Source organism: Saccostrea echinata, unplaced genomic scaffold (genome assembly GCF_033153115.1).
Source record: "Saccostrea echinata isolate AGI-Se365-2 ecotype Australia unplaced genomic scaffold, CSIRO_AGI_Sech_v1 ptg000001l, whole genome shotgun sequence".
In the NCBI taxonomy this organism is placed as follows: Eukaryota; Metazoa; Mollusca; class Bivalvia; order Ostreida; family Ostreidae; genus Saccostrea; species Saccostrea echinata.
Genome location: NW_026889750.1, coordinates 11,579,107 through 11,596,207, shown reverse-complemented (window position 1 = coordinate 11,596,207; position 17,101 = coordinate 11,579,107). Strand labels below are relative to the sequence as shown.

Below are 17,101 nucleotides of genomic sequence, written 5' to 3'. Positions count from 1 at the left end.
TATTATAATGCATTAAAAGAACAGTCAATGATTTTTAGCCGGGCTTTGCTGAAAGCAAAGTCCTGGCTGTAGGCATCGTGATCGACTGCCTTACTATAAATAGCACATGTTCAGAAAAGTAAACAAAAAGCCTAACAGCGTCAAAGCAGACGCTTCCGATAAACAAAATAGTCACACTGAAAGACGATACTTAAACAAATATTTTTTACATCTCAATCTACGGAATTGTTAATTGATCAATATTTTTGTTTGAGAATTAAATTGAAAGAGGAATTAGATATTTACTTTATTAGGGTAATCGTGATATAACAATTTGTGCACATACGCTTCTGATTGCATATTGTAAGCGAACTATTTTCAATAAGCGCGGGCTTTTCGACAGGTTGCCTATATTTCATATCGTTTTCGTCGATGTTATGTGAGTGGTTATATTCTCTGTTTTGTCTTTCAGCAAATAAATAGATAAGTAAATTGGAGTTTAAAGAATTAATTAATGTGCGTTATGCCTGAATTAGGTCGCCTGACAATTGTACATGGTGTATCTGTTGTATCTAGTCGGCGATAAAAGTACTGTTTGTTTGAAACTTTAAGAATATCTCTAAAAATATGTGCATTTCTTTAACTATGAATTACATAAATTATTAAACCAATATGAATATAATTTTTTTAAATTAATTTCTAATTCAAATATATCTAAAAAAAAATCAGCAAACCATATGGTTCAACATTCTTTTAAAAAAAAGTTTGGCAATTGACAGACAAACATTGTTTGTAAAAAATTAATTGTTTTCTTAAAAGTTAAAATTAGTGACCTTAAATGTTTAAATTAGTGACATTAAATAAAACAAATGACTTATATATTCTCCTCACTAGCCATATGTTATTGGTAGAATTTAAAAAAAATTGTATGACATTTTTTGTTCGTTTACTGATATTATAGTATAATTAGTCTGAATTTACGTCCGTGATGCATGTATAAACAGTAAGCTCACTGACAATGTCGTGATATCTGTAATTGTTTTTTTAAGATCAGTATAGCATTAAGGTGTCTTGAATGGCAAGAAATTTAATGTAATAATGAATTTTAAAAACATCGGTGGTCATTTATCAGATGTAATTTGGTACGATACCGTGTTAATTTCTGCTGATATTTTCAGGGTTGATCTTGTGAAAACGGCTTAACAGGAGACAATTTATTAAATTTTTCCTTTCAAAATAATTGCAAAAAGATGATGATTTTATGATTATATTAACGGCATAAAATAACAGCGAACACCGACTACTTGCAGCAAACAAGTGCGCCGCCATTACGAATTCGTAAAACAAAGAGACAGTTACGGATACTTGTAATTTTCTGAAAAAAAAAAATGTGTAGGAGGTCAGTCGGGTATAACCGGAAACAAACAATTTTTTTTAGCCTAATGATGTATGTATGTAAATATTCATGAAGATTAATCTTACAGTTGTAATACTGGTAATGCTGTAATGTTTTCAATATATTACTACTCAAATAAATAAGTTAAAATTTGAATGCGTTTAAAGAAAAGGGTTTGAAAATACGGTATTACTTCGATAACCCTGAATGCAATTAAAATAACTTTCTCCTTTCTAATAAATAATTTCGAAAAAAAATCCTTATGATGGTTAAGATCTTGTGTTTGTTTGTATGTTGTTTAACGTCCCTCTCGAGAATTTTTTCACTCATATGGAGACACTACCACTTGCCGGTGGAGAGCTCCAAATTTTGTCCTATACTCGGCACTTACGGCCATTGAGCAGTGAGGGATCTTTTTCGTGCAAGCACCTATTGCGACACGGGACCTCGGTTTATACGGTCTCAACGGAAGGACCGGTCTCCACGTCCCACAGTGGGATTCGAACCCGCGACGTAAGGATTAACTCCTTACTTCGCGACTCTAGAGCAGACGCTCTTACCACTGCGCCACGCGAGCGACTAAGATCTTGTGTAAAGGTGATGTAAATGAAGTTCAAAACTATTTGTTTTCTTTCATAATATGAAATAAACAATGCCATTCCATTTGGTTGATATTTTAATTTAATAGTATTAATTTAAATGACTGGGATAAAGATTTATATTCTGTGAAGCATGGAATATAAATAAATAAAAATGTAAACTTTAAGATAGAAATTTCACGTGAATATGTTTATGTATAATATATAAATTATTTATACCCATTTAACAATCAATTTAGCGTCGAAAATTTTTATGCTTACAAATTCAGATCAAATTTTTAGTGAAAAGTCAATGGTATGTTTTGAATGTGAAAATTTTGTTCGAGACTTCTCACCTTGGATTCATCTCGCATGTGCTCCCAAAGCGCTTTACAGTATATTGAGCGTGCGCGCGCATTCCAAAAAAAAAAAGGTCTTAAAACACATGCAAGCTCTCAAGGGTGCTCGGAAATAAAATTCGTTTATGTTAATATATAATTAAAAGAAAACAACATATAAAAATGTTCATTAGTCTTTATCTAAGTACAACACATTATAATTTTTCAGAAAAAGTTGGTTAGTCTTTGCTTCAAAACTTCCTGTTCAGAATGAAGAGCCATCTATGTACGAGCCATAAAGACCTGAATACATCATGATTTTCTCAGGCAATGACCATTATGGCCGAACCTGGAACTAGAACTAGACTCATATTCATGTCATAAAGATTAGATAATTATAATTTTCGTGCAGCTGGTTTCCTAGAGGACCAAAAATAAAGAATATTTCTTTTCTGATTAATACAGGCATGTAGTATCATTATCAGAAAAAAGGAGAATTGTCCAAACCCGAAAATCCTATTCCGTTGGAGAAGGAGTAGGGGTGGGCTACAACTTACTTTCACATTTCGAATTTCATTAATTCATTATCAAATTACCGTACTTTTAATATGCTACAATAAAATGATGGTACAATCTAATTAAAATTAGACTATATCCATTTTGCTTTTAGTAAATCTGTTCGTCGCTCGTGATAAATACCTGGTTTATATTACGAAGAGTGAGATGAAAGTTCCAATTTAAATTTGATTGCGAAGAGTCAATCAACCTTTCAATGTACATTGTCCATTGTCAAAGTTTATGTTTGAAAAATGGTGACACCCCTAGCTCCTCCGATACTATATATGTGCCTGTATGAATCAGCAAAACCACTCAAAGTGCACTGTTACCATGCATAACCATTGTGAGCTTAATGTTTAGAAAGGTATAAATGTATTTTGATGAAAAATATCACCAAGTCCTATCCTGGGGTCTTAACGTTGGGTTCTGGACCGTAAATTATTGGTAGATGGGTTATTGTTAATCATAATCATACAAACTCTACCTCTTAAATATCAATGGTCAGAAAGAAAGATTTTCAAATATGTACTAATTTAGGATTAGACAATACACTCGAACATATTAAAGCCCGGCTTTCAGTACTTTCAGTACTTTGATTCTAGTTTTGATCTTTGCCCATTTACAGGGATTCTTGGTTGAATCAAAACTGAACAAACTTTTGGCCCCATTGGAGAAAGATGAGAGATCGTTAATGAAATTGGATGCTATCTTTAGTGTGAGTATATATATATGTAAATCATGTACGGGTATATATATTGTAAAAAAAAAAAATAAATAAATAAGCAGTAATAGATTCATGCAATAGAGTTAAATTCTCCTTATTCATTAAATAATTGTACCAAAATATTTGATTCTCCATGATATACAGGTTGATTGATAAGAAATCATTGTATAATGTACGTAATAATAGGGTTTGGGAATTGACACAGAGGATGATGTCCATCTATTAGCCAGTTATTTCATGCATGTCAAGGGAGGCAAAAAACAGGAAGAAGAGGAGGAAGAGGTGAGAGTAGTGCAGAAATATGGACGTTCTGATAGAAATGCTTTTCTTTTTCTTTTTTTTTTTTTTTCCTTTCTTTTTTGTTGCAAGTTATTTCCATTTTGATTGATTTTATTCATTCTAATCTTATTTCAGAAAGAAACTACAATAGAGGATACACAAACAGAGGGAGACGTAAGTGTCAATTAGTCAAATTAACCAAGAAGGGTGGAATTTTGTCAGTTAGGGCTATATCAGTAAAACGCCATCGAGGGTGGAATTTTTTCAATTAAGGCTTTTATTAGTAAAATTTAGCCAAGGAGGGTGGAATTTTGTCAGTTAGGGCTATATTTAGTAAAATGCCATGGAGGGTGGAATTTAGTCAAGGCTTTATTAGTAAAATTTAGCCAAGGTTGGTGGAATTTTGTGAATTAGGGTTTGTTTATTTGTAAAATTACCCAAGGGGGATAAAAATTTTTAGTAAGGGCTTGCAGGGTTCGACACTAACATTAGTCCATTAGTCTCAGACTAATACATTTTCATTCGGACTAATAAAATCTGTGGCTAATTAGTCCGAACGGACCAATAAAAATTCCTGGAAAACAATATGAAAAATTTACGAATGTCCGATTCTCCACAACTTTTACCGGAAAACCCCGCATTTATTTTTAGCTTTCTAGCTTCTTGGCGCATAGTTAGACAATTTCGAGTCAGCACTTAATTTTTCGACTGATTGATATGAACAAAAACATTTTAGCAATCATAATTTATATGACACATAAAAGAAAGATGTCAGACATTTTGGATGTAATGTAAAGAGAAAAAGAATGAGATCAGGAATACAATCGTACTTGTTGATCGCGAGATTTCAACGAATCTGTGCTGTGGAATAAACCATTTCACGTAAATAATTTGTTTATTTACAAAAGTATAAAAACGTATATTGCAATGTTTTTTTTTTTAAATTAATGTTACAAAACATTGATGTTCCCTTTTTTTGACGGACTCATAAAATTGCATGCGGACTAGTAAAAGTAAAGAAGCACTAGTCCGGCCGGACTAAAGCCTAAAAAAGTTAGTGTCGAACCCTGAGGGCTTTTCTATTAGTAAAATTTAGCCAAGGAGGGTGGAATTTTGTCAGTTAGGGCTATATTTAGTAAAATGCCATGGAGGGTGGAATTTAGTCAAGGCTTTATTAGTAAAATTTAGCCATGTTGGGTGGAATTTTGTGAATTAGGGCTTGTTTATTTGTAAAATTACCCAAGGAGGATAAAATGTTTTAGTAAGGGCTTGTCTATTAGTAAAATTTAGCCAAGGAGGGCTGAATTTTGTCAGTTAGGGCTATATTAGTAAAATATCATTGAGGGTGGAATTTAGTCAGTTAGGGCTATATTAGTAAAATTTAGGCAAGGTGGGTGGAATTTTGTGAATTAGGGCTTGTCTATTAGTCAAATTTAGCCAAGGAGGGTGGAATTTTGTAAATTAGGGCCCTTATCAGTAAAATTTAGCCTAGGAGGGTGAAATTATATCAGTTGGGGCTATTTCTATACAAATTAATCAAAGGGGTCTAAAATTAACCATGGAGGGTGGAATTATTCTAATTAGGACTTTTCCAGTATAGAAGCATGAATTTACTATGTCTAATATGGAAATAAAGAAATTTACCTAATACAAACTTGTCCAGACTTGGACAATGTTTATAATAAATCAATGTCTCCCAGAGATCTTAAACTGATCTGCCACCCGACAAAAAATTCAAAACAAGCGAATTTATTGGTCTGTAGAGACGACTGTAAAGGGTTAAGAGGTGGATAAAATATACAGGTTGGTTAAAGAATATGTCTAGAATTAGAGAATGAAAGATAGTTGATTGACCACTGCTGGAAAGTGGAGAAATTCTCCCCAACTGTGCTCAGAAAATCTTGCGCCGTTAAGCATTATGGTAAAAGACTAAAATATAAAACCATAACGCTACAGTTCTGCAGCTAAAGCAGGGGAATATCTGCAGACTTTAAGCATTACCTATGTTCATCAGCCATCACGTCATATGTTAAATATGATGTCGAGAAGATGACGTATTACAAATTCAAAATTTCAGTGATATTGAGAGAAAAAAGTGTATTTTACGTCCATATTTTAATTAAGAGTCATCAAACAAAGGTCTGCCCCAGCTTGATCTTTTTATATAATGTGTAGAATTATAATATCAATGAAATATGTGAATATCAAAGATTTTTTTTTATAAAAAAAATTCTTATGAAGAACACAATTAAGGAGCCAACGTAGTTCAGGAGAGATTTGTGGCCAATGGGCTACTTGTTTAAAAAAGTAATAAAATGTAAACAAAGTTATATTTGCAACTATATTTATATTCAATTTCTATGTTTAGAATTGTGTTCTTTGTAGATGGATGACATTGATGCTGAAATCAGGAAACTGACAGGGAAGGAAGGTGATGTTGATTCCTCCAAGAGTGAAACAATAGAGTTGATCCACCCTAATGAAGTGATGAAGGCTTTACGAGCTTTTGTTGAAGAGAACAGGCAACCAGCCAAGTAAGTGTCACATTACTTATTTAAAAATGTAATTTTTATGTCCCACCACTTATATGGCCAGAGCATATTAAGTGTTTGTCATACATGTCCATCTTCCATCCTTCTGTCCTTTCATCTGTATGTCCATCACTCTTTGCCTTTAGCTCAGTTTCAAAGATTCATGTATTAACCAAACTTCTTACACTGATAACGTATTGGTGAGATCTATTCAACTGGGGCATAATTTTCTGACCTTGACCTTCCCTGTGACATTGACCTCACTATTCCCTATTTTGTGTTTAGTTCATTCTCAAAGTAACTATTTAAGGATACATTTTGGTAGGAACTATTCAACTTTGTCATAAATTTCTGACTTTGACCTAGCTTTCCTAAGACTTTGACCCAACTATCATTTTGCATTATCTTAGTTTCAAAGAAACTGAGAAAGGATTTTTCATCATACTTCATACAAAGATACAAATTGATAAGAGATTTCAACTGTGTCTTAATTTTCTGACTTTGATCTTTCCAATGATCTTGACCCAACTATGTATTATTTAGCATTTATTTTAGTTTCAAAAAACCTGTTTAAGATATTTTTGTTAAATTTCATACAAAGATACAAACTGATAAGAGCTATTCAGATGTTTTAAAATTTTCTAACCATGACATTACATATGATCTTTAACTTACTATCAGTTGTTTCACATTTAGCACAGTTGAGAAGAAACTGTTCATAATATTTTCATCAAACTTCATACACTGATACAATTTGGTGAGAGCTATTCAACTGTCTTAATTTTCTGACCTTGATGTTCTGTATGACTTTTAATACAAAGTTGCATATTGGTAAAAGCAATTTATCTTTGTCATATTTTTCTCACCTTGAACTTCCTTCTGACTTTGACCTTCTCAAACTTCACTTTTGAAGATATGTTAATAAAATTTCATAACTTCTAAGATACATAATGGTGAGACCAATTCAATCAGTTCTTTATTTAAAAAAATAAATAAAATCATTCTTTTTTTTCATATTTTACTATTATCTCTGACCATAGATTGTAAACCTTGGTTGTGTAAATATTAAACACGACGCAGGTTGTAAGATTCAGTGCAGGTTGTATTATATCCATTATGCATAAATACACATATAAAAAATGGCATAAATAAATAAATAGATATATGTCTCTGGCCCTGCAAAATCAATGTACAAAACTTTCGAAATATACACATTACTCTAGTGTTCCTATAATAATACAGAACACCAATCATAAAATATTCTCTCATTAATTAATGACTACGTAACTTAAAGTAATAACTCGATAACGTTTTTGTTTTAACACATCCAAGATAAATACCAAATAGAAAGTCAAACATACCATGACTGAAGAATCCAAAAGTCCCAAATCATTTAACTACTAAGGGTGCAAAACACAGTTTTATGTATGACGTTAGCATGACGTTACTAAATGAGGGCCATGCTAAAGTGACCCCCATAAAGAAATAATATGAAGACTTGTTACATAGACATCTATATATCAATAGAAAGATAAAATGGTGAATTTTATAAATATATAAATATATTGCATTCATCACTTACTAAAAGGATGTATTTGACACATGAAACATGAGAGAAATAGGGAAGTTTATGCATCTAATTGTAGTACACCTATGCATTTATAGCTCCCTTGATCACAAACAGTGCAGAAATCAGAAAATATAAGTGCTCTGCATTTCACAGAACAAGTCCTTAGACTTCTTTTTGTTGTACTTTTAGGGTACATTTTCCAGCTTTTTAAAGAGCCATTTTACCTGCTAGTCAAATCATGCAATTCTGCACATGTGAAAAATGGGTGTTTTTAGAGTTATCTTCCACTATAAAAAATTAGTCATACAAAAATTAATTCTCAAAAAATATTTGCATACTTTTTTCATTTAATCTTAAGATAAGACTCTACTGTATGCAAATAGAAATAAAAAAGCTGCAATTTTCATGTATACATACTGCAAATAGCAGGGAAATCCATACCCATCATGCTTTTCTCTGAGAACCCCCCCCCCCCCCCTCCCCTTGGATTTTATACGAAACTGTGTTTAGCTACCTAACACAACCTGCTGGAACAACAGCACTGGACAAGAGTGACCAGCACCCAAGATAAATTCAAAAATCTGTCTAAAAAAAAACACTCATAAATTGTGTACTGAACAATAATTATTATGTGAAATAAATGTTGTGCTTTTATATTTTGCAGAGAAAAGGTGAAACAGTCGCAATTTAAGATTGCCTCTTTGGAAGAGAGGGATAGCTCTGAGGATTCTGACTACTGGGCTAGCTATGCCAAGCTGGTAGATGACAAAAAAGAAAGGCTCTGGGATGCTCTGCTTGAAGGACTTGAAAAATATAGGTCAGTTTTAATGAAATATTTCAGGAAAATTGAGCAGAAATTCTGCTTCTACTACCACTGTTAATATCTAAGCTCAGTTGAACCAAAGGTTTAAGTGAGTTTTTCTGTCCATTTGTTGTCTGTCATGATCATTTGTGACATTAAATATATAGTCATTTTGTACATATTGTATTCGGCAATAATATGAATCAGAGTGTATTAAAGAAAATGTACAAAAGAGGCAAAAAAAAAATTCCAAACAGGGGGACAGCAACCATTGCCAACCAATAAAAAATACTACATTTCTTCCTTAAAATATCTTACAAGGTTCTTTCTATATTATTTGGTTATCATTTCTTTTGTACTTTAATTAATGTATGACTAATCAAAATGAATTTAAAAAATATTGCTTTTCAACACTGTTTCCTTGGTAAATATATATAAAGAATGTTTTACCCAAATATTTTTATCTATCATGCATATAAGACATTCACTGTCACTTTTTTGGCATTGCTGCAAAATTCATGGTTATCATAGTCTGAGGAATCCACAATAACCAGGTGACTCTTTAGGCCCATGGGCCTCTGTTAAGGTACTCATCACAATATGTGTGCTTTTAATCATAGATCAAATTTTTAGTCAATCACTTCTTAAACTTTGTTTAATTTTTCTCTTAATGGACTCAAAATTTTCAGACCTTTCTTTTGAAAAAAAAAAAAGAAGATATGTTTTAAGTTGCCTAATAAGTTTTTGCACAGTTCTGTTTTAATCTACAGTGAAGTTCTAACATCCAGAGCAAGTCTCATTAATGAGACTGATGCACTCCGACAACAAAATGCAGAGCTGAGAATGTTACTTCACCAATATGTTAATTCTAAGGTAAATCACCTCCATGAAACAGCTAGGAACTGAAATTCTCATATTTTATGTTTCTGGTATACATGTATTTTGAATCAAATTTATACTATAATCTGAAGGAATTATTTACTATAGTAAATCCAAAATGTCTATTTCCAGGTTAATCAAGAACTTGAGATTCCACCAACAAGAGTTCTGCAGCTAGAAATGAATCCAAGATAAAAATAAATTATTCTTGAGTCACAAACTGTTTCAGAGAGAAAAAATCTTTCAATGTGATTCATCCAAATTCCTGATTTAAATTTATCATGAGAAAAGTGTGATATTTCATATTATCTGTATGTATATTTTGTAAATAAAAGTTTGATCAAAGACCTATTTTTAAGTTTCTGATGACATTTAACAGGGCATTTTTTTTTTTCAATGATTTCATTAAGACTTGATACACTACTAAGATACATAGTTCTGTCTGTCACTTTTTGACTTCTACCAGCAGTGCTGCCATGGTTACTGAAGTAGAAATTTCTATGTAAATGCTACTTTTTAGCTCACCTGAGCCAAAAGCTGAGGTGAGCTTTTCAAAATTTGTCTGTTGTATATCATTGGTGTCATTGTAAACTTTTCACATTTTTGACTTCTGAAGAACCACTGGGCCAGTTTCAACCAAACTTGTGTGAAACACCTTCTTTCAAAAGGAGAAAATGAAGAACTAGCAAAAATTTAATGCTTAATTCTCAACCAATTCTCAACCACTGGTCTAGAAACAATGAAATCTTCATTACATAGTGTAGGTTTAAGTTTAATCAAATCCATGACCCTTGGAGGTAGGATGGGACCACAATAGGCCATCAGAGTTTTCATAGGAATATATAGATATTATTTTCTTCTCACGAAGACTTGAGTCCTGAAGTCAATTTGTATTAGTGTTTGATATTTGATGAAAATATCTTGAATACTTTCTTTAAAACTGAGTTTTATACAAAATAAATAGTAAGGTCAAAGGTTATTGGGAAGGTCAAGGTAACAAGCAAAATCAAAGAATTGCGGTCCCCTGCTTTCGGTGTCTTAGTGGATGGGATGCCATTATCTATGGCATATTGTAACTGTCTTGATTGTGTGTCCTGTCTTGTCTGCATTATACAAAAAAATATAAATAATTGAATTATTAACAGTTATGGCAAAGATTATAGTCTATCAAAACTACATCAAACTTCAAGATCAAGGTCATGAGGTCAAATATCATAATAAAATCCGAAAAGTCTTGTCATAAGTAATGCACATAGGAAAAAATATCAAAACCAGAGTATACAATCAGAAAGGTCTTCAAACAGGTAATGCACTTGTCAATTGTAAATGCCATATCTTCTCACAATCAAAAGTTTTTAGCAGTGTTAAAATTTTTGAAAAGTAGGTCAAACTTCAAGGACAAGGTCATGGGATTAAAAATCAAAGTACATTTGGTAATGCTTGTCACGGGTAATGCACATGTCAAATAGGATTGCCCTATATTCGCTCCCTCAAAAGCAACACTGATGAAATGTTTGAAAAATAGGTCAAACTTGAAGGTCAAGGTCACAGACCTTCAATCGGGGTCAGATATCATAGCATATTCAGAAACATTTTGACACAGGGAATGCACTTGTCAAATATGAAAGCCCTGTCATGTGTCATTCAGCTGTAATCACTAAAGTTAAAATTTTTGAAAATTAAGTCAAACATGAAGGTGAAGGGTCAAAAATCATAGCATGCTCAAACATGAAGGTGAAGGGTCAAAAATCATAGCATGCTCAGAAACACCTCACTGGTAATGCACATGTCATATATGAAAGCCCTATCTTTTTTCAATCAAAAGTTATAAGCAAAGATAAAAATTTCTAAAAGTAGGTCAAACTTCAAGGCCAAGGTCACGGGGTCAAGGGGATCAAAACCATAGTACGTTTGGAAAGGTCTTGTCACAGGTAATGCACATGTCAAATAAGAAAGCCCTATCTCTTCTCAATCGAAAGTTATAAGGTAAAATTTTTGAAAAGTAGGTCAAACTTCAAGGTCAAGGTGTCAAAAACCATAGCATATTTGGAAAGGTCTTGTCACAGATAAAATACATATGTAATATGAAAGCCCTGTCTTTTCTCATTCAAAAGTTATGACCAATTTAAGATAATGTTAACATTTTTGAAAAGTAGGTCAAATTAAAAGGTCAAGGTCACAGGGTCAAAAATCATAGTATATTTGGAAAGGTCTTGTCACAGGTAATATACATGTAAAATATGAAAGACCTATCTCTTCTCGTTCAAAAGTTAGGACCATGGTTAAAGTTTTTGTGACAGTCAGACTGACAGATGGACAAACAGACGAATGAGAATTAATGTCCCCTCGCTTTCGCGAAAGCAGAGGACAATAACTGATATACCATTTAAAACTTAAAAATGTTATATGAATCAAATCAGTGCAGCATTAATGAGAGTCAAGAATCTGTGCATACCCATTTATGCCAGGAGTGCAACATCTGATTTTTTTCCCATCAACGTGGAAAACTTTTATAAGTTTATGATTCTTTGCTATCTTTTTTTTTTTTTTGGAAAATAAAGACACGAAGAATATTTTCACCAAATAAATCTATCAATTACAAGATCTGTCTGTGTTACATATCCATATTTCTACAGTCAGGAGTGCAACACAATTTTTTTAAAGATCCAATGTTTATTGATGAAATGACTGCTGTTCATACTAATAAGTATTCTTTGATCAACAAGAATCTATTTGAAAAATTTAGTACAGTGTACCAAATTATAGACAATTTTATTCCAAAATTTGTCTTTTTCAATTTTATCAAACCAGACGTATTCTTATCTTTCTTTTTAATTTTTTATTTTATGAAATTAAATTTTAAAAAAAATGAGATATTGCTATAAAGTAATTCCTCCACAACTTCACTGAAACAACAGAACAATGGCTTATTTATGTCAACATGGGAGTTATCTTTTAACATGCAAGATATTTATGTCAACATGCAAGATAATAAGTTACATGTCAACATAAATATCTCACATGTTAACATAATTATCTTATTTATCATAATTATCTTGCATGTTGACATAAATAAGTTGCATGTCTGCATAATTATCTTGCATGTTGACATAAATAAGTCGCATGTCTACATAATTATCTCACATGTTAACATAAGTAAGTTGCATGTCTACATAATTATCTTGCATGTTAACATAATTAAGTCACATGTGTACATTATCATGTTGCATCTTGCATGTATGAAGTATGGTGGCATATTTCTGCCACCTACATGCAAGATAAATTATGTTAACATGCAAGAAAAGTATGTCAAAATGCAAGATAATTATGTCAACATGCAAAACAATTATGTTGACATGCAAGTTACCAATCTCTCTAGAGAATCTAATTTTAATGTTGGTAAAATTACTTACCAACACCAGTATACGACATCATACAAGCAAGCTGTAACAGAGTTATGTTGACATGCGACTTATTTATGTAATACCATGCAAGATAATTATGTTAACTGTAATGCAAGATATTTATGTCAACATACGACTTATTCATGTCAACATGCAAGATAATTATGTTAACATGCAACTTATTTATGTTAACATGCAAGTTATATTTTTAACATGCAAGGTATTTATGTCAACATGCAAGATAATAAGTTGCATGTTAACATACATATCTCACATGTTGGAATAATTAACTCGCATTTTAACATAATTATCTTGCATGTTGACATAAATAAGTTGCATTGTGACATAAATAAGTCGCATGTTGACATAAATAAGTTGCATGTCTACATAATTATCTAGCATGTTGACATAAATAAGTTGCAAGTCAACATAATCCTGTTGTAACTTGCTTGTATGATGTCATATAATGGCGTTAGTAAGTTTACCAATATTAAATTAGATTCTCTAGAGAAATTGGTAACTCGCATGTCAACATAATTATTTTGCATGTTGACATAAATAAGTCGCATGTCTACATAATTATGTTGCATGTTAACATAATTTATCTTGCATGTAGGGGGCAGAAATATGCCACCATAATGAAGCCAGATAATGGCGAGAGTCAGTAGATTTATACATATTTAAATTATATTTTCTAAGATTGGTAAGCTGCATGTCAACATAAGTATTTTGCATGTTGACATAAATATGTTGCATGTCTACATAATTTTGTTGCATGTTAACATAAATTATCTTGCATTTAGGGGGCAGAAATATGCCACCATAGAAATCACTACGTCTGTCAACAAATTCCAGGCATTTTTGGACATTTTACAGTAGACCTTTGTCATCAAATCCCCTCAGATTATTTGAATGTCATCTATGTTCTAATACTTTTCCAGCCTACTTCCCGAAACAATTGAAAATAGCCCATCAATTTTTTTTTACACTTTTTTTGGTTGTTAATCTTGATATGGAATATTTAAAGCAGGTTTCGCAAAACGCCGATAATCTTTTCATCTCTTTGCAAGCACCATTAGAGGTATTGACTGACTGGAATTCCATAAGACTCCAAACAGTTTTCCTCAACAAATCATCATCTGATGCCCCAACTTTTTGATCAAAACTCTAGTTTTTCTTTTGCTTCCAGGTCAAAAGTATTCATAACACTATCTCATTTTGAACCTAAATTTACTTTGGGTTAAAAAATGTACAATAGCTAGCCCATTTATCAGTTTATACATCCAACAGTGACACAATGTAATAACCTAACTGATGTTCTTATTTCCATACGCTCATATACATGTCCTGAAACTCGTACTGATTGATCAGTCGGTAATGTAAAGAGGTAACTAATTCAGCATGCAAATTTCCGCTGAAATAAGAAAACTAGTGTTTTAGCACGTCATTGTTTGTTGATTAGCACCCTGGCCACAATAAACCCAAGTCCATAAAATAAATAAATAGATAGTAGATGTTCCTTCACCAAGTACTAGGTACTTTGGAGTGAAAGTTGCGGATCCTTTGGAAGAGACATTTTAAAAAAACAGAGACCTCCTGTAATGACAAGCATTTGCAGACTAAAAAAAAAGAAGTGTTTCTGATCCTCCATATGGCAGCTCAAGGCAAAGGTTTAAGTTTTTCAAATGTAGGTTGAACTCCAAGGTCAAAAGTTCAAAAATGTTGATACCCAAAGAAAGGTCTTGTCACAAAGAATACACATGAAATATAATAGCTCTAGTAGCAACCATTCAGAAAATATAGCCAAGTGTAAAGTATTTTTGAAAATGTAGGTCATAGTCCAAGGTCAAAGTAATGAGGTAAAAAAAAATAATGGTACCAAAGGAAAGGTCACAAAGAATGCATCAGTGAAATATGAAAGCCCTAGCAGCAACCATTGAAAAGTTATCGGCAAGGTTAAATATTTGTCAAACTCCATTGTCAAGGTAAGGTCAAAAATATTGGTACCCAAAGAAAGATCTTGTCACAAGGAATTCACGTGATCTATGAAAGTCCTAGCACCAACTGTTCAAAAGTTATGACCAAGGTTTAAGTTTTTCAAAAGTAAGTCAAACTCATAGGTCAATGTCAAGAGGTAAAAAATGTTGGTACCCAATGAAGGATCTGGACACATGGAATACACATGTGAAATATAAATCAAAGATTTGGGGGCAAATATCAGTAGTTTTTGGTCTGTCCACCCTCCCCTCCGTTTAGCTGTCTATCTGTCCACAAAAACTTTAACCTTGCCCATAACTTTTGATTGGTTAAAGCTAGGGCTTTCACATTTCATGTGTGTATTCCTTGTGACAAGACCTTTCTTTTGTAACCCAAATATTTGACCTCCTGACCTTGTCCTTGGAGTTTGACCTACCTTTGCAAAAAATTACCAAACTTTAACATTGGCCATAACTTTTAAACGAATGCTCCTGGAGCTTTTACACTTTACTTGCATATTTCATGTGACAAGACCTTTCCTTGAATACCAACATTTATGACCTCTTGACCTTGGAGTTTGAATAACTTTTGAAAAAAAATTAACGTTAGCCTTAACTTTTCCATGGATGAGGCTAGGCCTTTCATATTTCATATGTTTATTCCTTGTGATAAAACCATTTGTGACCTTTTGACCTTAGAGTTTGACCTTCTTTTGAAAAATTTAACCTTAGCCATAATGTACTACTAAGGTTATCACATTTGACTACTGTTTTTCTTGTGGTAAGATCTTTCTTTGGTACTAACATTTTTGACGTTGACCTTGGAGTTTGATCTTTCTGAAAACTTTATCCTTGGCATAACTTTTGAAAGGTTGGTGCTAGGGTTCTCATATTTCATGTTTTCTTTCTGACAAGACCTTCTTTTGGATACCAGAATTTGTGAACTCTTGACCTTCAAGACTGACCTACTTTGATCTCTTGACCTTGGAGTTTGACTTGCATTGAGAATTTTTAACCTTTTACATAGTTTTTATATGGGGGCATCAGTGATTCACGAACACATCTTTTTTCTATGTGAAAATATGTCGAATAAACCTGCTGTTTTTTCTAAGCAACCTGTACCTTGATATATTTTTGCTATTTGCCTGTGGTGAAATATTCATTAAACTATTCAGAAGCAGCATTTGATTTCCAATGCAATTCACCTTGGAACTCTTCTGGTTTTATCCAGATGGTGACTTGACTGCTTCGGTACAATTAAACACCTATTTACTGACTATTCAGACAAAAGCAAGTTTATGGTCTTCCTCGACAGCAGCTATTTCCCTCAGCTTAGGAAAAAGTTGGTCTTGGGGGGGGGGGGGGGGGGGGGGGGGGCAAAAAACTTGCTACTGTCCTCATAGCCAGTAAATAGGTGTATACTATCTGCCAAGAGGACTAGTTTGGTATTTATTGCCAATAAGTGATGTAGCTAATGTGACTTACTGGAATAGGTGCTATCACCTAATTGAATAGGTGGTATGTCCTTTTCATTTCAAATAGGTGATATCATCCATTTGAATAAGCGATTTCAGCCATTCAAATAGGTGACATCACTTATAAGAATAGTGATATCAATCATTCAATGAAGGTAATATCAAAATTCAAAAAACTACATCACCATGCTGTGGAGAAGACAACAAAAATGGTCATTTAAGAAATTTCAATGTGTCTTCCAAGCATATACTGTAAAACTTGTGTAATCTGGATGTTGTATATTCCGAAATCTTGCCTAATACAAAGTTATCTTTAAGTCTCTTTCAGTAAATTCAATTGTTAAACATGTTGTCTAATCTGGAATGTTGTCAAATCAGTCCAGTTTCTTTGGAACCAGTGTTGTCCAAATTAGATAAATTTTACTGTAATACAAGATCTGTTTTATATAACAAAACTGTTATTTGTTCATTCAGTAATTACTCTTACAGAGCCAATTGGAATGATATTTCTTGTGTGTGCCCACAGTAGATCTCTGAAGAGATTGAAAGTATTTGTTCCTAGTTACCCAACAGAAATATTTCTTCAATTTTTAGAATTTATCAACAGCTAGG

The 17,101-nt window shown here is 32.6% G+C and overlaps 1 protein-coding gene across 1 annotated transcript in view; it reads left to right on the top strand.

Moving 5' to 3' along the window:
• The window catches only part of LOC133185358 (dynein regulatory complex protein 1-like), a 29,796-nt gene extending 19,817 nt beyond the window's left edge, over positions 1 to 9,979 (top strand). The window contains exons 14-20 of the mRNA XM_061320522.1: positions 3,475 to 3,564; positions 3,760 to 3,855; positions 3,988 to 4,026; positions 6,238 to 6,386; positions 8,618 to 8,770; positions 9,526 to 9,628; positions 9,767 to 9,979. Coding sequence (XP_061176506.1) covers positions 3,475 to 3,564; positions 3,760 to 3,855; positions 3,988 to 4,026; positions 6,238 to 6,386; positions 8,618 to 8,770; positions 9,526 to 9,628; positions 9,767 to 9,829 — 693 coding nt within the window. The 3' untranslated portion in view covers positions 9,830 to 9,979. The remainder of the gene's footprint in view (positions 1 to 3,474; positions 3,565 to 3,759; positions 3,856 to 3,987; positions 4,027 to 6,237; positions 6,387 to 8,617; positions 8,771 to 9,525; positions 9,629 to 9,766) is intronic.
• The last annotated feature ends 7,122 nt before the right edge of the window (positions 9,980 to 17,101 follow it).